At 41.0% G+C, this 23,997-nt stretch overlaps 1 protein-coding gene across 2 annotated transcripts in view; it reads right to left on the bottom strand.

Annotated features, from left to right (window-relative positions):
- kiaa1328 (KIAA1328 ortholog) overlaps positions 1-23,997 on the bottom strand; it is a 91,596-nt gene that overhangs the window by 30,861 nt on the left and 36,738 nt on the right. For both annotated transcript variants that reach the window (XM_061932606.1, XM_061932607.1), the window contains 3 exons: positions 15,407-15,531; positions 6,487-6,824; positions 2,597-2,815 (listed from right to left, as the gene is read on the bottom strand). In XM_061932606.1, the coding sequence (XP_061788590.1) occupies positions 2,597-2,815; positions 6,487-6,824; positions 15,407-15,531 (682 nt within the window). The remainder of the gene's footprint in view (positions 1-2,596; positions 2,816-6,486; positions 6,825-15,406; positions 15,532-23,997) is intronic.

The raw sequence follows: 23,997 nt of genomic DNA, 5'->3' as shown, positions 1-23,997 counted from the left end.
ACCGGGTTATAAGCCGCACTGTCAGCTTTTGAGTAAATTTGTGGTTTTTAGGTGCGGCTAATAGTGCGGAAAATACGGTACTTATTTTCTTTCATAGTCATATTTGAAAACGTGTTTTCCATTTATTCTCTTTCTGTTTCTCTGCAAGTAAACTGTGTGTGTTAACCTTGAATGCTTTGGAATGTGTTTTGACTAGCATATATTTTGTCTAGAGAGAGGGGGGAGGAGAGAGGGTTTTGGGTCGGGGAGACAGACCATTTTGGGCGGCGGAATAGAATGTTGTAGGCTAGACTGGTCTCAAAAAGTATATTTGCAAAGCTTTGAAAATATACAACAAAATACCTATTCTGTCTCTGGTGGGGTTTTTTCAACTCAGCTTTAAGTGTCGTAAAGAATTTGGGAGCGACTTGTGACTTGAATTCCCTGGGAGGAACAACTGGTCCAAAACGCAACAATAGATCAATAGATAGATAGATAGATAGATAGATAGATAGATAGATAGATAGATAGATAGATAGATAGATAGATAGATAGTACTTTATTGATTCCTTCAGGAGAGTTCCCTCAGGAAAATTAAAATTCCAGCAGCAGTGTACAGAATTGAGATCGAATATAAAAAGTAAAAAGTAAATAAGTAAATAATAGGGGTATAAATGGAAATAAAATTGAAAATATAACAATAAGAATAAAAATAAAAAGCAACAATAAGAATAAAAATATAACATTAAAAATAAGAATATAAATAACGGGGGTATACATGGAAATAAAATAGAAAATCTAACAATAAGAATACAAATAAAAAGCAACAAAAAGAATAAAAATATAACTGTAAAAATAAGAATATAACAAGAGAAAGTAGTTTAGTTTAAACAAAAAATCTTACAGTCCATTAAACATGTTTCATATTGCAATTTTGCCCTTAAATAAAACAGTGAACATACCGTATTTTCCGCACTATTAGCCGCACCTAAAAACCACAAATTTACTCAAAAGCTGACAGTGCGGCTTATAACCCGGTGCGCTTTATATATGGATTAATATTAAGATTCATTTTCATAAAGTTTCGGTCTCGCAACTACGGTAAACAGCCGCCATCTTTTTTCCCCGTAGAAGAGGAAGTGCTTCTTCTTCTACGCAAGCAACCGCCAAGGTAAGCACCCGCCCCCATAGAACAGGAAGCGCTTCTTCTTCTACTGTAAGCAACCACCCGCCCCGGTAGAAGAAGAAGAAGCGCGCGGATATTACGTTTCATTTCCTTTGTGTGTTTACATCTGTAAAGACCACAAAATGGCTCCTACTAAGCGACAGGTTTCCGGTTCATGAAAAGACGCAATCTCTCCATCCGCACACGGACTACTATTTCACAGCAACTGCCTAAAGACTTTCAAGAAAAGCTGGCTACTTTCCGTGCATATTGTAAAAACAAGATAGCTGAAAAAAAGATCCGGCCAGAGAACATTATCAACATGGACGAGGTTCCACTGACTTTTGATATTCCTGTGAACCGCACTGTGGATACAACGGGAGCACGTACGGTGAATATTCGCACCACAGGGAATGAGAAGTCATCCTTCACTGTGGTTCTAGCTTGCCATGCTAATGGCCAGAAACTTCCACCCATGGTGATATTCAAAAGGAAGACCTTGCCAAAAGAGACCTTTCCAGCCGGCGTCATCATAAAAGCTAACTCGAAGGGATGGATGGATGAAGAAAAGATGAGCGAGTGGTTAAGGTAAGTTTACGCGAAGAGGCCGGGTGGCTTTTTTCACGCAGCTCCGTCCATGTTGATATACGACTCCATGCGCGCCCACATCACGCTGGTTTTTAATATATTATTAAAGTTTGACTGACCTATCCGACTGTTTTTTTGACATTCCTTTAGCGCAGTTAGATGCGGCTTATAACACGGGGCGGCTTATAGGTGGACAAAGTTTTGAAATATGCCGTTCATTGAAGGCGCGGCTTATAACCCAGGGCGCCTTATGGTGCGGAAAATACGGTACTAGACAACTTGTCTTTTATTAGTAAGTAAACAAACAAAGGCTCCTAATTAGTCTGCTGACGTATGCAGTAACATATTGTGTCATTTATACACCTATTATTTTGTACACATTATGAATGACAAACTGTCAAAATGTATTATTAATCCACTTGTTCATTTACTGTTAATATCTGCTTATTTTCTGTTTTAACATGTTCTATCTACACTTCTGTTAAAATGTAATAATCACTTATTCTTCTCTTCTTTGATACTTTATATTAGTTTTGGATGATACCACACATTTAGGTATCGATACGATACCAAGTAGTTACAGGATCATACATTGGTCATAATTTAAGTCCTCCGGGACGTATTTACTGAGTTTATAAACATAATATACTTTGTGATGCTAAAAAATATGGATGTAATCATAGTAGTATGGACTAGATACGCTCCTGTACTTGGTATCATTACAGTGGATGTCAGGTGTAGATCCACCCATGGCATTTGTTTACATTGTGATGCCGGTGAGCTATTGTATCCTGTAATGTATAGATTATTTATTTGAGTAAATAGAAACAAGTTCTCTGACCTTTCGTCTTTTGGTCTACCTACTTTTTGCAATCGAGGCGTGACTGGCACAACTGCTGATTCTGTCTGCTGATCCTCTCCTCCTGGTCAGCCAGTCGTGCCCGCAGCTTCTCTCGCTCCATCTCCAGCTGCATGTTTTGCAGCAGCAGCTGGTGCCTCTTCTCCTCCCAGTCCTTTCGGCCCAATAGAGGGCTAGTAAGGGCTTCCCTGGTCTGAGCCGCCAAGTTATCCCCACCTTGGTGCCTGTGTGGAAGTAGGCGTATTATTTCTTTGATGTTCACTGAATTCTCTGCATGCTTGAGCTCCCTAAAGTTGTGGGTGCAGAAGAACACGGCAAAAAGTCAGTGTTCACAGAAATTTTTTTTTTTTAAAATAAGGGGTATTTTACTTGAACTAAGCAAAATGATCTGCCAATAGAACAAGAAAATTTGGCTTGTCAAGACTTTCCAAAACAAGTAAAATGAGCTAACCTCAATGAACCCAAAAATACCTTAAAATAAGTATATTCTCACTAATTGATCTTAGCGCTGCTTTCGATACCGTCGATCATAATATTTTATTAGAGCGTATCAAAACACGTATTGGTATGTCAGACTTAGCTTTGTCGTGGTTTAACTCTTATCTTACTGACAGGATGCAGTGCGTCTCCCATAATAATGTGACCTCGGACTATGTTAAGGTAACGTGCAGAGTCCCCCAAGGTTCGGTTCTTGGCCCTGCACTCTTTATTATTTACATGCTGCCGCTAGGCGACATCATACGCAAATACGGTGTTAGCTTTCATTGTTATGCTGATGACAGCCAACTCTACATGCCCCTAAAGCTGACCAACACGCCGGATTGTAGTCAGCTGGAGGCGTGTCTTAATGATGCTGGTCAGGGGTGTCACCACCTCCAAAGTTATGGTACTCCCGTATACTAAAGTAATGTCCGATCATTACCTTATAAAATTCGAAGTTCTGACTCATTGTCAACAAACTAATAATAATAATAACTGCTATAGCAGCCGCAACATTAATGCCGCCACAACGATGACTCTTGCTGGCCTACTGCCTTCGGTAATGGCACCATTCCCAAATTATGTCGGCTCTATTGATAACCTCACTAACAACTTTGACAATGCCCTGCGCAAAACCATTGATAGTATAGCACCGCTAAAACAAAAAAGGGCCCCTAAAAGGCGCACCCCATGGTTTACAGAGGAAACCAGAGCTCATAAATTATCATGTAGAAAGTTGGAACGCAAATGGCGCGCGACCAAGCTTGAGGTTTTCCATCAAGCATGGAGTGATAGTTTAATATCGTATAAACGCATGCTTACCTTAGCTAAAGCTAAATATTACTCAAATCTCATCCGCCTCAACAAAAACGACCCTAAATTTTTGTTTAGTACAGTAGCATCGCTAACCCAACAAGGGACTCCTCCTAATAGCTCCACCCACTCGGCAGATGACTTTATGAATTTCTTTAATAAGAAAATTGAACTCATTAGAAAGGAGATTAAAGACAACGCATCCCAGCTACAACTGGGTTCTATGAACACAGATACAACTGTATCTACGACGGATACTGCAATACAAAATAGTCTCTCTTTTTTTGATGCAATAACATTAGAGGAACTATTACAGCGTGTAAGTGGGATAAAACAAACAACATGTTTACTTGACCCACTTCCTGGGAAACTTATCAAGGAGCTTTTTGTATTATTAGGTCCATCAGTGCTAAATATTATAAACTTATCACTTTCCTCTGGCACTGTTCCCCTAGCATTCAAAAAAGCGGTTATTCATCCTCTGCTCAAAAGACCTAACCTCGATCCTGACCTCATGGTAAACTACCGACCGGTGTCCCACCTTCCCTTTATTTCGAAAATCCTCGAAAAAATTGTCGCACAGCAGCTAAATGAACACTTAGTGTCTAACAATCTCTGTGAACCTTTTCAATCCTGTTTCAGGGCAAATCACTCTACGGAGACAGCCCTCGCAAAAATGACTAATGATCTACTGCTAACGATGGATTCTGATGCGTCATCTATGTTGCTGCTTCTTCATCTTAGCGCTGCTTTCGATACCGTCGATCATAATATTTTATTAGAGCGTATCAAAACACGTATTGGTATGTCAGACTTAGCTTTGTCGTGGTTTAACTCTTATCTTACTGACAGGATGCAATGCGTCTCCCATAATAATGTGACCTCGGACTATGTTAAGGCAACGTGCGGAGTTCCTCAGGGTTCGGTTCTTGGCCCTGGACTCTTTAGTATTTACATGCTGCCGCTAGGCGACATCATACGCAAATACGGTGTTAGCTTTCATTGCTATGCTGATGACACCCAACTCTACATGCCCCTAAAGCTGACCAACACGCCGGATTGTAGTCAGCTGGAGGCGTGTCTTAATGAAATTAAACAATGGATGTCCGCTAACTTCTTGCAACTCAACGCCAAGAAAACGGAAATGCTGATTATCGGTCCTGCTAAACACCGACATTTATTTAATAATACCACCTTAACATTTGACAACCAAACAATTACACAAGGCGACTCAGTAAAGAATCTGGGTATTATCTTCTACCCAACACTCTCCTTTGAGTCACACATTAAGAGTGTTACTAAAACGGCCTTCTTTCATCTCCGTAATATCGCTAAAATGTGTTCTATTTTATCCACTAGCGACGCTGAGATCATTATTCATGCTTTCGTTACGTCTCGTCTCGACTACTGTAACGTATTATTTTCGGGTCTCCCTATGTCTAGCATTAAAAGACTACAATTGGTACAAAATGCGGCTGCTAGACTTTTGACAAGAACAAGAACTTTTGATCATATTACGCCTATACTGTATATACCTTATATACATATATATATACCTATACTGGCTCACCTGCACTGGCTTCCTGTGCACTTAAGATGTGACTTTAAGGTTTTACTACTTACGTATAAAATACTACACGGTCTAGCTCCGTCCTATCTTGTCGATTGCATTGTACCATATGTCCCGGCAAGAAATCTGCGTTCAAAGAACTCCGGCTTATTAGTGATTCCCAGAGCCCAAAAAACAGTCTGCGGGCTGTAGAGCGTTTTCTATTGGGGCTCCAGTACTATGGAATGCCCTCCCGGTAACAATTAGAGATGCTACCTCAGTAGAAACATTTAAGTCCCATCTTAAAACTCATTTGTATACTCTAGCCTTTAAATAGCCCCCCTGTTAGACCAGTTGATCTGCCGTTTCTTTTCTTTTCTCCTCTGCTCCCCTTTTCCTTGTGGAGGGAGAGGGGCACAGGTCCGGTGGCCATGGATGAAGTGCTGGCTGTCCAGAGTCGGGACCCGGGGTGGACCGCTCGCCTGTGCATCGGCTGGGAACATCTCTGCGCTGCTGACCCGTCTCCGCTCGGGATGGTGTCCTGCTGGCCCCACTATGGACTGGACTCTTACTATTATGTTGGATCCACTATGGACTGGACTCTCACAATATTATGTCAGACCCACTCGACATCATCCATTGCTTTCGGTCTCCCCTAGAGGGGGGGGGATTACCCACATATGCGGTCCTCTCCAAGGTTTCTCATAGTCATTCACATCGACGTCCCACTTCCTTGCCCGTATGTGGGCTTTGTACCGAGGATGTCGTTGTGGCTTGTGCAGCCCTTTGAGACACTTGTGATTTAGGGCTATATAAATAAACATTGATTGATTGATTGACATTGATTGAATATAGGTCATCAAATCTCAGCAACAAGCTGTAATATCTTACTGAGATCATTTAGGACCAAAACACTTAAAACAAGTAAAACACTAACATAAAATCTGCTTAGTGAGAAGAATGATCTTATCAGACAGAAAATAAGCAAATATCACCCTTAATTGAGATATTTCATCTTACTTAGATTTCACTTTTTGCAGTGTACAACAATACCTTTGGATAAAGGTGTTCTGGCAGCTGTTGTCAAGGGAATGGCCATTGGTGGTGCGTTCCTGGGTGCCATATCTACTGTCTTGGAAAGTGCCTTGATAGTGCTGCGGTTCACATTCCCTTGTCTGAACTGTATGCTCATCAGGCGGACAGACCTGACCCTCATAGGAAATAGGAGTAGAAATACTGGCAGTTTGCAAGGCTCCTGCTCTTCCACTACTTCTCCTGCGCACTTGAGGCTGTTGCGCTTGCGTAGCAGCATGGCTGAGGTACGAGCCATCAAACAGTAGGCCATTAGCTTGGCTAGTCGTCCTGCTAGTGGCTTCTTCACTGCTGAGCACCTGGACACAGAACAAAAAAAGGACAATTATTGCTTTTTGACCAATTCAGGGAGCCTCTGAAAATGGATGAAAGCATTTTAGCGCAGCCTTTACAATATACTGTGGAGCTGGGCCAAAAGTGAAACCTGTCAGAGTTGAATTACCGTATTTTCCGCACCATAAGCCGCCCTGGGTTATAAGCCGCGCCTTCAATGAACGGCATATTTCAAAACTTTGTCCACCTATAAGCCGCCCCGTGTTATAAGCCGCATCTAACTGCGCTAAAGGAATGTCAAAAAAACAGTCGGATAGGTCAGTCAAACTTTAATAATATATTAAAAACCAGCGTGATGTGGGCGCGCATGGAGTCGTATATCAACATGGACGGAGCTGCGTGAAAAAAGCCACCCGGCCTCTTCGCGTAAACTTACCTTAACCACTCGCTCATCTTTTCTTCATCCATCCATCCCTTCGAGTTAGCTTTTATGATGACGCCGGCTGGAAAGGTCTCTTTTGGCAAGGTCTTCCTTTTGAATATCACCATGGGTGGAAGTTTCTGGCCATTAGCATGGCAAGCTAGAACCACAGTGAAGGATGACTTCTCATTCCCTGTGGTGCGAATATTCACCGTACGTGCTCCCGTTGTATCCACAGTGCGGTTCACAGGAATATCAAAAGTCAGTGGAACCTCGTCCATGTTGATAATGTTCTCTGGCCGGATCTTTTTTTCAGCTATCTTGTTTTTACAATATGCACGGAAAGTAGCCAGCTTTTCTTGAAAGTCTTTAGGCAGTTGCTGTGAAATAGTAGTCCGTGTGCGGATGGAGAGATTGCGTCTTTTCATGAACCGGAAACCTGTCGCTTAGTAGGAGCCATTTTGTGGTCTTTACAGATGTAAACACACAAAGGAAATGAAACGTAATATCCGCGCGCTTTTTCTTCTTCTACGGGGGCGGGTGGTTGCTTACAGTAGAAGAAGAAGCGCTTCCTGTTCTATGGGGGCGGGTGCTTACCTTGGCGGTTGCTTGCGTAGAAGAAGAAGCACTTCCTCTTCTACGGGGAAAAAAGATGGCGGCTGTTTACCGTAGTTGCGAGACCGAAACTTTATGAAAATGAATCTTAATATTAATCCATATATAAAGCGCACCGGGTTATAAGCCGCACTGTCAGCTTTTGAGTAAATTTGTGGTTTTTAGGTGCGGCTAATAGTGCGGAAAATACGGTATGCACCATTAGTCTTCATTTCCTCAGATGTGCAGTAAAATGTTCCCTGCATGCATCTTTTGAGGGCTTTGAGTACATTTTCTTAAAGTGTACGCGCACAATTACGACGGCGTATTACGCTTACCATATCCTGTTTGGACCTGACAGAGGCAGAAGATTAAGAGGCCAATTTTCGACTGAGCATTACTGGCAGGTAAACCAAGGTCAGGCACATTATGAGATAAACATAAGGAGGAAAAGCCCATCTTAGAGTTGACTAGGGAAGAGAGAGTGTGAGTCATTTGCTGAGGGTCAGGGAGCAGGCAAACACACATTATTCAGAGCCACAGCGGGACAATGAGGTTGGCCATGTCATCTATTCTATCTCCAGATGCTTAGGCTGAAGAGTGTCTTCCCTTCTTAGGTGCGACCTTGAGAGAGTTTTACTGTGGTGCAATCACATCCAAGCAAGTGACTTTAGGGAACTTCTACACTCAATTGATATGCATTATTTTGGCACTTAGCCATAAATGAGCTGTTGCGTGAGGTCTCAAGGAATGCTTCAGCACAGGGGTGTCCAACTTGTTTTCACCGAGGGCCACATCGCTGTCATGGCTGCCCTCAGAGGGCCGCTTGTAACAGTGAATGTAAGAATATAAAAGTATAATCGCCTCGTGATATTATTGCCTATGCATTTGGTTATTTGGTTTTTGTACGTACACATTGATGGATAACTTGCTTTGAAATGGTAAGTCAAGGTGACAAGCAGATATTTAAGTATTTATTGTTATTTTTACAAACTATCATACAGTATACATACCTGCCAACTTTTGAAATCAGAAAAACCTAGTAGCCAGGGTCCAGGGGCCGCAGGACAAAGTCCTGGTGGGGGGTTCGCCCCCCGACGCAAAATGATTATTAGCATTCAGACAGGTTAAAATGTTGCTAAAACCATCACTTTTCTATCAGTCACAGTGACTTTTCAAAACAAAAATATTACAGCAAAAATCATATGGGTTGATTGACATGTTTATTCTGTAAGCTAACTTCAATAGTTTGAAATTATTTTGACAGTTAATGCCAGTTATCCTGTCAACCTTTCACAAGACTTCAATTTGTTAATTGAAAGTATAAACACTTTTTACAGTAAACAAATGGTAAAACAGTACTAAACAATTCCATAAAAATAAAAAAATTGGTGTCATTATTAACTTTCTGTCCAAGCTTGTATAATCTACTGCCTTGTTCAATTGTAAAAAATATTCTGTGCCTAAAATTCACATTTCTATCACAATGATCATACTGTAAACATGGTAAGCTAACTTCATTAAAATTAATAGTCCTGTCAATAGCATGGAATTACAATTCAAATGTAGTTTTTTTGTAAGCCTTTCAAAAGAATTCAAAATATGAAAAATGAATGAAAATTAATTGAAGCCATCAGACACTTGAAAAGTGGCACATCACATCTCTAATGTAATCATTTGAACTTTTCAACAGAAATAGCACTGCAAAAATATTAAGGACATACTTCTGTATTTTGGTAGTTATGCTGTCAACATTTAACAAGATTTCTTCAACTTGGACTTGAAAGCATAAATAGTATAAACACTTTTAACAGTATAACAGTACTAAACAATTCCAATAGATAACATTGGTGTCATTACCTTTTTGTGGCTAAAATCCGAAAAACGTTGAAAGTTTTCCACTTGTATCGCTAGCAACGGCATTAGACTTGTGTTTTTTTGTCCCAACGTGGTCTTTTACATCGCTAATTCCTCCGTGTCCGATCGAAAAATCTTGTCTGCACAAGGTGCAATTCGCGTAGTTTTCACCCTTTTTGGAACGGATAATTATTCCCGGATAGGCTTTTGAATATTCTTCACGGAATGACTGCAGTTTTCTTTTCGGTTTAAGACTCGTTTGCGATGTTTCTCCGGCTGATTCCATGATCGTTCGCTCGTTTGGAAACAATGGCAACAGGTGCCTCGTGCTTGGCAGCGGTGCTATAAATAGCCTCGCGCATGGCATTCGGAATGGCTCGATAGGAAGTTACGGGAAGCAGTGTCGATTGTCATTGTTACGCGATTTCGTGAATAAAACTTTTTTTTAAAATTATTTTTTCAATTAATGAAAAACCGTATTTTTTATCACTGCAACCGTAACCCGGAATAGGTTGATGAAAACCGTACTAATTACGGGAAAACCGGAGTAGTTGGCAGGTATGCAGTATATAATAATTACGGGTGCTAAAAAATGTTTTTTTTTTAATCACAAAAAACTAAAAAAAAATTAAAAATGTAGGCCATCTCTATGCTTACTTGGTGCACGTATGTGTTATATGTCAGCAACCAACAGGAGGTTTTGTAACCTGTAAGCTGTTTTGTTAAGGTGTTGTTATTTGTATACCAAGTAATACATTGCAAAAATCAGTTTGAATGGAGAATCGTGTTGAATCGAGTATCGATTATGAATCAAATCCTCACCCCAAGAATCACAATCAAATGGCGAGGTGCCCAAAGATTCACACCAATAACAATTGAATATTTGTATATATATATCAAAGTTCAAAACATGAAATTTCATGTATTACATACTTTTTTTCGGTCAAAATGGAAACAATGAAAACATTTAGTAAGAAAGATTAAGTATCCACATTATTCTGATCTGAGCTGAGGATGTCGTTGTGGCTTGTGCAGCCCTTTGAGACACTTGTGATTTAGGGTTATATACCATATTTTTCGGACTATAAGTCGCAGTTTTTTTCATAGTTTGGCCGGGGGTGCGACTTATACTCAGGAGCGACTTATGTGTGAAATGATTAACACATTAGCGTAAAAGATCAAATAATATTATTGATGTCATTCACGTAAGAGACTAGACGTATAAGATTTCATGGGATTTAGCGATTAGGAGTGACAGATTGTATAGCATGTTCTATATGTTATAGTTATTTGAATGACTCTTACCATAATATGTTACGTTAACATACCAGTTGGTTATTTATGCCTCATATAACGTACACTTATTCAGCCTGTTGTTCACTATTCTTCATTTATTTTAAATTGCCTTTCAAATGTCTATTCTTGCTGTTGGCTTTTATCAAATACATTTCCCCCAAAAATGCGACTTATACTCCAGTGCGACTTATACCGTATTTTCCGCACTATAAGGCGCACCTAAAAACCACAAATTTTCTCAAAAGCTGACAGTGCGCCTTATAACCCGGTGCGCTTTATATATGGATAAATATTAAGATTCATTTTCATAAAGTTTCGGTCTCGCAACTTCGGTAAACAGCCGCCATCTTTTTTCCCGGTAGAACAGGAAGCGCTTCTTCTTCTACAGTAAGCAACCACCCTCCCGCGTAGAAGAAGCAAAAGCGCGCGGATATTATCATTTCCTTTGTGTGTTTACATCTGTAAAGACCACAAAATGGCTCCTACAAAGCGACAGGGATCCGGTTCATGAAAAGACGCAATCTCTCCATCCGCACACGGACTACTATTTCACAGCAACTGATATTCCTGTGAACCGCACTGTGGATACAACGGGAGCACGTACGGTGAATATTCGCACCACAGGGAATGAGAAGTCATCCTTCACTGTGGTTCTAGCTTGCCATGCTAATGGCCAGAAACTTCCACCCATGGTGATATTCAAAAGGAAGACCTTGCCAAAAGAGACCTTTCCAGCCGGCGTCATTATAAAAGCTAACTCGAAGGGATGGATGAAGAAAAGATGAGCGAGTGGTTAAGGTAAGTTTAAGTTTACGCGAAGAGGCCGGGTGGCTTTTTTCACGCAGCTCCGTCCATGTTGATATACGATTCCATGCGCGCCCACATCACGCTGGTTTTAATATATTATTAAAGTTTGACTGACCTATTTGACTGTTTTTTTGACATTCCTTTAGCGCAGTTAGATGCGGCTTACAACACGGGGCGGCTTATAGGTGGACAAAGTTTTGAAATATGCCGTTCATTGAAGGCGCGGCTTATAACCCAGGGCGCCTTATGGTGCGGAAAATACGGTATATGTTTTTTTCCTTCTTTATTATGCATTTTCGGCCGGTGCGACTTATACTCCGAAAAATACGGTAGTATCGCGGTATACTGTACAACCCTAGTGTGGAGTTTTGTGGACAAAAATGAATGTATTCCATTTTGGAATAAGGCTGTAATGTAACAAAACGTGGAAAAAGTGCTGTGAATACTTTCCGGACGCACTGTACATAATGAAGTTCAACTCTTTTTTTGTTATTCTTCAAGTTACAGTTTTCCTCCCATTTAGTTGGGAAACAAAAGGTCCCCATAACTCATCTTGCCTTTCAAATGTCTATTCTTGCTGTTGGCTTTTATCAAATACATTTCCCCCAAAAATGTGACTTATACTCCAGTGCGACTTATATATGTTTTTTTTCCTTCTTTATTACGCATTTTCGGCCGGTGCGACTTATACTCCAGAGCGACTTATACTCCGAAAAAATACGGTATATATCAAAGTTTAAAACATATGAAATCTCATGTATTACACACTTTTTTTTCGGTCAAAATGGAAACAATGAAAACATTTAGTAAGAAAGATTAAGTATCCACATTATTCTGATCTGAGCTGAGGATGTCGTTGTGGCTTGTGCAGCCCTTTGAGACACTCGTGATTTAGGGCTACCGTATTTTTCGGAGTATAAGTCGCTCCGGAGTATAAGTCGCTCCGGAGTATAAGTCGCACCGGCCGAAAAATGCATTATAAAGAAGGAAAAAAAAACATAAGTTGCATTGGAGTATAAGTCGCATTTTTGGGGGGAAATGTATTTGATAAAAGCCAACAGCAAGAATAGACATTTGAAAGGCAATTTAAAATAAATGAAGAATAGTGAACAACAGGCTGAATAAGTGTATGTTATATGAGGCATAAATAACCAACTTTCCAACTCACAACACCCACTCTTTCCTGAATATGGAACCCTGCCATCAGGGAGAAGACTCCGGGTCCCACTATGCAAATCTAACCGCCTTAAATTATCATTTGTCCCAGCCTCCATTAAGCTGACCAACAATGTGCAATAGAATTTTAATACATAGGTTAGCACTTTTTTAGCACATAGCACTTTAGAACTAAGCACTTTAGCACACAGCACTTTATCCATGAGCTCTAGTGCATTGCACATTGGTACTTTATATTTATCTCCATACTGTAGATTTTATGCCTACATCAAAGTGCCACCTATGTCTATCAAGCTCCATGTTCTGATGTTTAAATGTTAGGTGTATGGTTGTGGTTGTGTCTGTGCTTGTGTTTTTGTTCTGTTGTTTTTGGGTATGTTAAGAAAGCAATGATGCACTGTGCCCAAGACAAATTTCCACGCGGGGACAATAAAGTTGAACCTTGACCTTGACCTTGAACTGGTATGTTAACGTAACATATTATGGTAAGAGTCATTCAAATAGCTATAACATATAGAACATGCTATACAATCTGTCACTCCTAATCGCTAAATCCCATGAAATCTTATACGTCTAGTCTCTTACGTGAATGAGATCAATAATATTATTTGATATTTTACGCTAATGTGTTCATCATTTCACACATAAGTCGCTCCTGAGTATAAGGCGCACACCCGGCCAAACTATGAAAAAAACTGCGACTTATAGTCCGACAAATACGGTATATACAGTGGGGCAAAAAAGTATTTAGTCAGCCACCAATTGTGCAAGTTCTCCCACTTAAAATGATGACAGAGGTCTGTAATTTTCATCATAGGTACACTTCAACTGTGAGAGACAGAATGTGGAAAAAAAATCCAGGAATTCACATTGTAGGATTTTTAAAGAATTTATTTGTTAATTATGGTGGAAAATAAGTATTTGGTCAATAACAAAAATTCTACTCAATACTTTGTAATATAACCTTTGTTGGCAATAACAGAGGTCAAACGATTACTATAGGTCTTTACCAGGTTTGCACACACAGTAGCTGGTATTTTGGCCCATTCCTCCATGCAGATCTTCTCGAGAGCAGTGATGTTTTGGGGCTGTCGCCGGGCAACACGGACTTTTAACTCCCTCCACAGATTTTCTATGGGGTTGAGGTCTGGAGACTGGCTAGGCCACTCCAGGACTTTCAAATGCTTCTTACGGAGCCACTCCTTCGTTGCCCGGGCGGTGTGTTTGGGATCATTGTCATGCTGGAAGACCCAGCCACGTTTCATCTTCAAAGCTCTCTCTGATAGAAGGAGGTTTTGGCTCAAAATCTCACGATACATGGCCCCGTTCATTCTTTCCTTAACACGGATCAGTCGGCCTGTCCCCTTAGCAGAAAAACAGCCCCAAAGCATGATGTTTCCACCCCCATGCTTCACAGTAGGTATGGTGTTCTTGGGATGCAACTCAGTATTCTTCTTCCTCCAAACACGACGAGTTGAGTTTATACCAAAAAGTTCTATTTTGGTTTCATCTGACCACATGACATTCTCCCAATCCTCTGCTGTATCATCCATGTGCTCTCTGGCAAACTTCAGACGGGCCTGGACATGCACTGGCTTAAGCAGGGGGACACGTCTGGCACCGCAGGATTTGATTCCCTGTCGGCGTAGTGTGTCACTGATGGTAACCTTTGTTACTTTGGTCCCAGCTCTCTGCAGGTCATTGACCAGGTCCCCCCGTGTGGTTCTAGGATTTTTGCTTACCGTTCTCATGATCATTTTGACCCCACGGGATGAGATCTTGCGTGGAGCCCCAGATCGAGGGAGATTATCAGTGGTCTTGTATGTCTTCCATTTTCTGATAATTGCTCCCACAGTTGATTTTTTTACACCAAGCTGCTTGCCTATTGTAGATTCACTCTTCACAGTCTGGTGCAGGTCTACAATTATTTTCCTGGTGTCCTTCGACAGCTCTTTGTTCTTGGCCATAGTGGAGTTTGGAGTCTGACTGTTTGAGGCTGTGGACAGGTGTCTTTTATACAGATAACAAGTTCAAACAGGTGCCATTAATACAGGTAACGAGTGGAGGACAGAAGAGCTTCTTAAAGAAGAAGTTACAGGTCTGTGAGAGCCAGAGATCTTCCTTGTTTGAAGTGACCAAATACTTATTTTCCACCATAATTTACAAATAAATTCTTTAAAATTCCTACAATGTGAATTCCTGGATTTGTTTTTCACATTCTGTCTCTCACAGTTGAAGTGTACCTATGATGAAAATTACAGACCTCTGTCTTCATTTTAAGTGGGAGAACTTGCACAATCGGTGGCTGACTAAATACTTTTTTGCCCCACTGTAAGTAAACTTTGATTGATTGATTGATTGATATTCCCAGGCTTTCACGAGCCACTTTAAATGACGTGTCGGGCCAGATCTGGCCCCCGGGCCTTGAGTTTGACACAGGTCTATGCTGTTCTTTACCTTAGAGTGAGCTTGTGCCTGGCTAAGCTCAGTAATGGACTGGTTGAGCTTCATTTGTTGCAGAGAAAGGTATTGTTGGTAGAGCCCAAGCAGCTCCTGGCACTCTCTGTACTGCTGCTGCAGGTCTGGGGCACCAAGGGTTAAGAAAAGACTATAAACTAGGTTGTCATGCAGATGAATCCATCCTCATTATCAATCTGATGGGGAAAAAAAATGTAACGCAATGAACCCAATACGCAGCGCAGGATGATTCAAAATGGCTGAAACATCTCTGGCAACACATTGTGGGCAGTTTGTCCAAGTACTGCAGTCACCATTGTGCGTGTTTGAATGGGCAGTACTGACAAGCTGCAGAACCCAACAAGTCAATAAAGAAGATGTTAAACAGCACTTTGGCCCTCTCCGTGGGTGTTTGGAGTACAAAAGACACATGATGCAACAGCTGATCCACAAACTATTATATGCCCACTCTGAAGGAAGGAGTTTTGGTTTCACTGAAGCACTTTCATCTTAAAAATACTACAATAATAACATAAAAGGAGTAACGGGTCCACATTAATGTGAATAGTACTGAATACATACCATATTTTTGGTAACATGAACAAGATGTTGATGGTGTTCAATCAAAATAATTGTGTTAAAGAAAGAAAAAAAATAATTATATATATATATATATGTATGTGTGGGGGGAAAAAAATCACTCAATCACTCAATCGAGGGGGGTACCCTCAATCGTCTCCTGACGATTGAGGGTACCCCCCTCATGAAACAGGCCTGTAGAGATGAAATAGTCTTGTGATTTTTTTTCCCCACACATACATATATTGCGCTCTACTACGGTATCGAGCACTATTTTTTGGATAACCTTATTAAGACATATATATATATATATATATATATATATATATATATATATATATATATATATATATATATATATATATATACATACTCTGCTTTGTTCCTTGTCTGAGCTGCTGTGACGTAGATTACCGTAATAACTCCGATAACACTCAAAAGCGCATATTCCAACCATTGAAATACTTTCTATAGTTCTTTTTTTTCTTTTCTTTTTTTTTTACATATACACAAACACATACATACACAACACAAAAAAAAATAAAAAATAAAAAATAAAAAATAAAAAAAAATAGAAAGAAAAGAAAAAAATAAAATAAAATAAAAATACATACACACAGATTTCACCATACATATATACAAACGTACACACACCCACATACACGCGTACCCATATATAATTTAACAGAATAAGTTAAATATATTAAATAGATAAAAAAAAAAATATATATATATATATATATACACATATATATACACATACATACACATACATACCGTATTTTCCGCACTATAAGGCGCACCTAAAAACCACAAATTTTCTCAAAAGCTGACAGTGCGCCTTATAACCCGGTGCGCTTTATATATGGATAAATATTAAGATTCATTTTCATAAAGTTTCAGTCTCGCAACTTCGGTAAACAGCCGCCATCTTTTTTCCCGGTAGAACAGGAAGCGCTTCTTCTTCTACGCAAGCAACCGCCAAGGTAAGCACCCGCCCCCATAGAACAGGAAGCGCTTCTTCTTCTACTGTAAGCAACCACCCGCCCGCGTAGAAGAAGAAAAATCGCGCGGATATCACCGTACGTTTCATTTCCTTTGTGTGTTTACATCTGTAAAGACCACAAAATGGCTCCTACTAAGCGTCAGGGATCCGGTTCATGAAAAGACGCAATCTCTCCATCCGCACACGGATTACTATTTCACAGCAACTGATATTCCTGTGACCCGCACTGTGGATACAACGGGAGCACGTACGGTGAATATTCGCACCACAGGGAATGAGAAGTCATCCTTCACTGTGGTTCTAGCTTGCCATGCTAATGGCCAGAAACTTCCACCCATGGTGATATTCAAAAGGAAGACCTTGCCAAAAGAGACCTTTCCAGCCGGCGTCATCATAAAAGCTAACTCGAAGGGATGGATGAAGAAAAGATGAGCGAGTGGTTAAGGTAAGTTTAAGTTTAAGCGAAGAGGCCGGGTGGCTTTTTTCACGCAGCTCTGTCCATGTTGATATACGTATGTTTGTGATTGCACATTTGCGTACATTTTGGGAGTGAACAGAGTTGTTAGAACGCTGGTTTTTAATATATTATTAAAGTTTGACTGACCTATCTGACTGTTTTTTTGACATTCCTTTAGCGCAGTTAGATGCGGCTTACAACACCGGGCGGCTTATAGGTGGACAAAGTTTTGAAATATGCCGTTCATTGAAGGCGCGGCTTTTAACCCAGGGCGCCTTATGGTGCGGAAAATACGGTACCCAAAAACAACAGAACAAAAACACAAGCACAGACACAACCACAACCATACAACTAACATTTAAACATCAGAACATGGAGCTTGATAGACATAGGTGGCACTTTGATGTAGGCATAAAATCTACAGTATGGAGATAAAGATAAAGTACCAATGTGCATTGCACTAGAGCTCATGGATAAAGTGCTGTGTGCTAAAGTGCTTAGTTCTAAAGTGCTATGTGCTAAAGTGCTATGTGCTAAAAAAGTGCTAACCTATGTATTAAAATTCTATTGCACATTGTTGGTCAGCTTAATGGAGGCTGGGACAAATGATAATTGAAGGCGGTTAGATTTGCATAGTGGGACCCGGAGTCTTCTCCCTGATGGCAGGGTTCCATATTCAGGAAAGAGTGGGTGTTGTGAGTTGGAAATAATTTTCTTAGCTTTTTTCCTAACTGCCTGCTCATAGATGCTCTGTATAGGCTCATATTCTTTCCTCCCTACGATTTTCATTGCCGTTTTATGCATGCCGGCCAGTTTGCTTTTTAGCTTAACGGTTAGGTTGCCAAACCATGAGGTGATTTGGCAACCTAACCGTATAGCAGAGTTGGGCAAATACTTTGACTCGCGGGCCACATTGAGAGAGAAAAATGTGTCTGGGGTGCCAGTGTGTATTAATGGTATATACACATTTAGCTGTAATAATGTGCTGTACAGTATGTGTGTTTGGCTTCCTTTTTCTCAGGAATACTAATACCAAAAGTCACAATGTTCCATAGAGTTCTAAAAACGTTATGACAGACCACCTCAAACAAACAGAAGGGAATTTTACAGTTTTTACTGAATTGGACACTCAAAATGTACATGAAAATAAAGAAAGTGGGATTTACAATATTAACTATGAACAATAAAACACTGAATATTAACAACATATGAACATATTTTACTCCTCCATAGACATATTTTACAATCAAGCAAAACACAGCAAAAATGTAAAAAACTGAAAAATATGAATGCAAAGTGTAATAAACACCTACAATATGATATAGTATCCCTTTTATGCAGATATTTGTTGTCAAAATTTGCTTCCACATCTGTTCCTGACACACATTTCAGGTTAGCTGTTTCGGAAAAAAAACCCTGCCCACTCTGCTTTGTTCCTTGTCTGAGCTGCTGTGACGTAGATTACCGTAATAACTCCGATAACACTCAAAAGCGCAGATTCCAACCATTGAAATACTTTCTATAGTTCTTTTTTTTTTTTTTTTTTTTTTACATATAGACAAACACATACATACACAACACAAAAAAAAAAAAAAAAAAAAAAATAAATAAATAAATAAAAAAAGAAAAAAAAAAAAAATAGAAAGAAAAGAAAAAAAAAAAAAAAAAAAAAAATAAACCCTTTAAATAAAATAAAAGAAATAAAAATAAACAAGAGGCCTGGTCGCCAACAGTGCCCAGCGCCACCAAACCCCGCAGCCCTTCCCGCACGTCCAGGCCCCCCCCCCCCCGCCCACCACCCACCAGGCATCCCATCCGGCAAAAAGCCATAAGGGCCCAGCCCTGCGCCCACAGCCGGCATGCCACGGCACCTCAGCAGACCCGGCGCCGCGATCAGCAATGCACACCGGGGCAGCGACACATACATATGTACCTACATACATACACACAGATTTCACCATACATATATACAAACGTACACACACCCACATACACGCGTACCCATATATAATTTAACAGAATAAGTTAAATATATTAAATAGATAAAAAAATAATATATATATATATATACATATATATATACACATACATACACATACATACCGTATTTTCCGCACTATAAGGCGCACCTAAAAACCACAAATTTTCTCAAAAGCTGACAGTGCGCCTTATAACCCGGTGCGCTTTATATATGGATAAATATTAAGATTCATTTTCATAAAGTTTCAGTCTCGCAACTTCGGTAAACAGCCGCCATCTTTTTTCCCGGTAGAACAGGAAGCGCTTCTTCTTCTACGCAAGCAACCGCCAAGGTAAGCACCCGCCCCCATAGAACAGGAAGCGCTTCTTCTTCTACTGTAAGCAACCACCCGCCCGCGTAGAAGAAGAAAAAGCGCGCGGATATCACCGTACGTTTCATTTCCTTTGTGTGTTTACATCTGTAAAGACCACAAAATGGCTCCTACTAAGCGACCGGGATCCGGTTCATGAAAAGACGCAATCTCTCCATCCGCACACGGATTACTATTTCACAGCAACTGATATTCCTGTGAACCGCACTGTGGATACAACGGGAGCACGTACGGTGAATATTCGCACCACAGGGAATGAGAAGTCATCCTTCACTGTGGTTCTAGCTTGCCATGCTAATGGCCAGAAACTTCCACCCATGGTGATATTCAAAAGGAAGACCTTGCCAAAAGAGACCTTTCCAGCCGGCGTCATCATAAAAAGCTAACTCGAAGGGATGGATGAAGAAAAGATGAGCGAGTGGTTAAGGTAAGTTTAAGTTTACGCGAAGAGGCCGGGTGGCTTTTTTCACGCAGCTCTGTCCATGTTGATATACGTATGTTTGTGATTGCACATTTGCGTACATTTTGGGAGTGAACAGAGTTGCTAGAACGCTGGTTTTTAATATATTATTAAAGTTTGACTGACCTATCTGACTGTTTTTTTGACATTCCTTTAGCGCAGTTAGATGCGGCTTACAACACCGGGCGGATTATAGGTGGACAAAGTTTTGAAATATGCCGTTCATTGAAGGCGCGGCTTATAACCCAGGGCGCCTTATGGTGCGGAAAATACGGTACATACATACATACATACATACATACATATATACATATACATATATACACATACATATACATACATATATATATATATATATATATATATGTATATAAAATAAATTAAAATAAATAAATTAAATTAATAAAAAAATAAGGGCGGAGTAAAACACAGGAGGGGGACTCCCGCAGTGCAGTCGGGCAGCACCGCCGGGGCCCCAACAAGGGAGGCAAGCAGTCCCCCCAACCCGGCACCAGGCAGGCCCGCACAGCCGCAGCGCAAGGCGACCCCGGGCAGACCCCGCCCCGCGCCCCAGGGGAAGGAGGAAGCCCACGGACACCCGGAGCCAGAGGGGCATGAGCCGACCCCCGCCCGACAGCGGCAAGACCCCAGCCCCACGGGCGCAATCCCCCGCCCAACCACCCACGGGAGGGACAGCCCCCCCAACCAACCCAAGGCGGCCGCCCACAGCCCCACCCGCACCCCAACACCCGCCCAGGCACCCCCACCCACCAGACCACCCACGGATCGGCCCGCCAGGCCGGAACCAGGAAACACACCCCAGGCCCACCCTCTATAGTCCAAGACTTACAGTCATTTAAAAACAGCACTGCACTTCATAATGGCAAATACACTTCTCATGTTAAAGGTCTAAAAAATATGTAGGGCTGGATTGAAAATCTTAATGGGCTGTATTTTGCCCAGGTCAGATCTATAGGGTGACAATTGTATTGTAAGTTGCAAAGATGTTGTAGAAATCAGGATTGTTGGCATGAATGCAATCAGGATTGGGATATGTGCAAAAAAAAGATCGAAATAGGGGCCAGAAAAATCGCTGTTGCTGTTATGGCACAGAATTTTCACCATCTGGTTCGATCCATGCTGACTTGAGCTGAGCTGGGCAGCGCCGTGCCCGGCCGGCTCTTTGCCAGACAGAGAGTTGGCAGAGACGAGAAAACTAATCTGGAGCGGAACTACTGCTGCGCCTCAGGAGCCCACTAATGACAGTGGCACCACAGCACCACACCAGCACATACAAAGATAATGAGCATGAGCTACACACAGACAAACTCATACATATTCTATAATCAACCTCTTTGTTGCTCAGACGCACACACGCACATGCACTCTTGTATTTGTTATCTTCTTGCCTCCCTCTTTAGGACCACCCTTTCTAGATATATAAAGAAGTGTATTTACATTATTAATAATATACAGGTAAAAGCCAGTAAATTAGAATATTTTGAAAAACTTGATTTATTTCAGTAATTGCATTCAAAAGGTGTAACTTGTACATTATATTTATTCATTGCACACAGACTGATGCATTCAAATGTTTATTTCATTTAATTTTGATGATTTGAAGTGGCAACAAATGAAAATCCAAAATTCCGTGTGTCACAAAATTAGAATATTACTTAAGGCTAATACAAAGAAGGGATTTTTAGAAATGTTGGCCAACTGAAAAGTATAAAAATGAAAAATATGAGCATGTACAATACTCAATACTTGGTTGGAGCTCCTTTTGCCTCAATTACTGCGTTAATGCGGCGTGGCATGGAGTCGATGAGTTTCTGGCACTGCTCAGGTGTTATGAGAGCCCAGGTTGCTCTGATAGTGGCCTTCAACTCTTCTGCGTTTTTGGGTCTGGCATTCTGCATCTTCCTTTTCACAATACCCCACAGATTTTCTATGGGGCTAAGGTCAGGGGAGTTGGCGGGCCAATTTAGAACAGAAATACCATGGTCCGTAAACCAGGCACGGGTAGATTTTGCGCTGTGTGCAGGCGCCAAGTCCTGTTGGAACTTGAAATCTCCATCTCCATAGAGCAGGTCAGCAGCAGGAAGCATGAAGTGCTCTAAAACTTGCTGGTAGACGGCTGCTTTGACCCTGGATCTCAGGAAACAGAGTGGACCGACACCAGCAGATGACATGGCACCCCAAACCATCACCCAACCATGCAAATTTTGCATTTCCTTTGGAAATCGAGGTCCCAGAGTCTGGAGGAAGACAGGAGAGGCACAGGATCCACGTTGCCTGAAGTCTAGTGTAAAGTTTCCACCATCAGTGATGGTTTGGGGTGCCATGTCATCTGCTGGTGTCGGTCCACTCTGTTTCCTGAGATCCAGGGTCAACGCAGCCGTCTACCAGCAAGTTTTAGAGCACTTCATGCTTCCTGCTGCTGACTTGCTCTATGGAGATGGAGATTTCAAGTTCCAACAGGACTTGGTGCCTGCACACAGCGCAAAATCTACCCGTGCCTGGTTTACGGACCATGGTATTTCTGTTTTAAATTGGCCCGCCAACTCCCCTGACCTTAGCCCCATAGAAAATCTGTGGGGTATTGTGAAAAGGAAGATGCAGAATGCCAGACCCAAAAACGCAGAAGAGTTGAAGGCCACTATCAGAGCAACCTGGGCTCTCATAACACCTGAGCAGTGCCAGAAACTCATCGACTCCATGCCACGCTGCATTAACGCAGTAATTGAGGCAAAAGGAGCTCCAACCAAGTATTGAGTATTGTACATGCTCATATTTTTCATTTTCATACTTTTCAGTTGGCCAACATTTCTAAAAATCCCTTTTTTGTATTAGCCTTAAGTAATATTCTAATTTTGTGACACACGGAATTTTGGATTTTCATTTGTTGCCACTTCAAATCATCAAAATTAAATGAAATAAACATTTGAATGCATCAGTCTGTGTGCAATGAATAAATATAATGTACAAGTTACACCTTTTGAATGCAATTACTGAAATAAATCAAGTTTTTCAAAATATTCTAATTTACTGGCTTTTACCTGTATATATGAAATACTTGACTTGGTGAATTCTAGCTGTCAATATACTCCTCCCCTCTTAACCACGCCCCCCGCACCCCACCTCCCGAAATCGGAGGTCTCAAGGTTGGCAAGTATGGACACACAGTCAATTAGAAAAATCCCTCCTTTTTGGGACCGCCCTCATTTTGATAGATGTCACCACAAATGAGACATTGTCTATTAGATGTAATGTTATTGGGACCATGATTTATGTCATCACTTGTTCACACCTCCTCATATGGAAGGTACTTTTCCCTGTTGATGTCTCAAGAAGGGTACAAATACAAGAACAAACCCACCCACAGACACGAGAGCATCATTTCCCAACCTGCACTTCCACTCAAAGAATAAAAGCAGGTCGTACACACACACTCCTACCCAAGCTGACCATAAAGTGTGTTTCCTCCAGGCCATATCTTTTTATGATGGTGGCCCTGCTACCCCAGCTGATGAGTTTCACAGCATCCGTTTGGAGAGAAAAAAAAGGCCAGATATTAAGAGGAAATCAAAGTTCAAAGTAGAGTCGTATTGAAGAAATAGTTGGCAGAGCACTCCATAAGGAAACACGCTTTGGTTGCTAGAGGACTTCAATCAGGTTGAGGGAATGAAATGGAGGGAGAGGGGAAAGAGGGACTTTGACACAAGACAAATGCAATGC

The sequence above is a fragment of the Nerophis lumbriciformis genome, linkage group LG38 (assembly GCF_033978685.3).
Source record: "Nerophis lumbriciformis linkage group LG38, RoL_Nlum_v2.1, whole genome shotgun sequence".
NCBI classification, from domain to species: domain Eukaryota; kingdom Metazoa; phylum Chordata; class Actinopteri; order Syngnathiformes; family Syngnathidae; genus Nerophis; species Nerophis lumbriciformis.
Note: the sequence above shows the minus strand (reverse complement) of the source record. Positions and strands in the feature narration are given on the sequence as shown.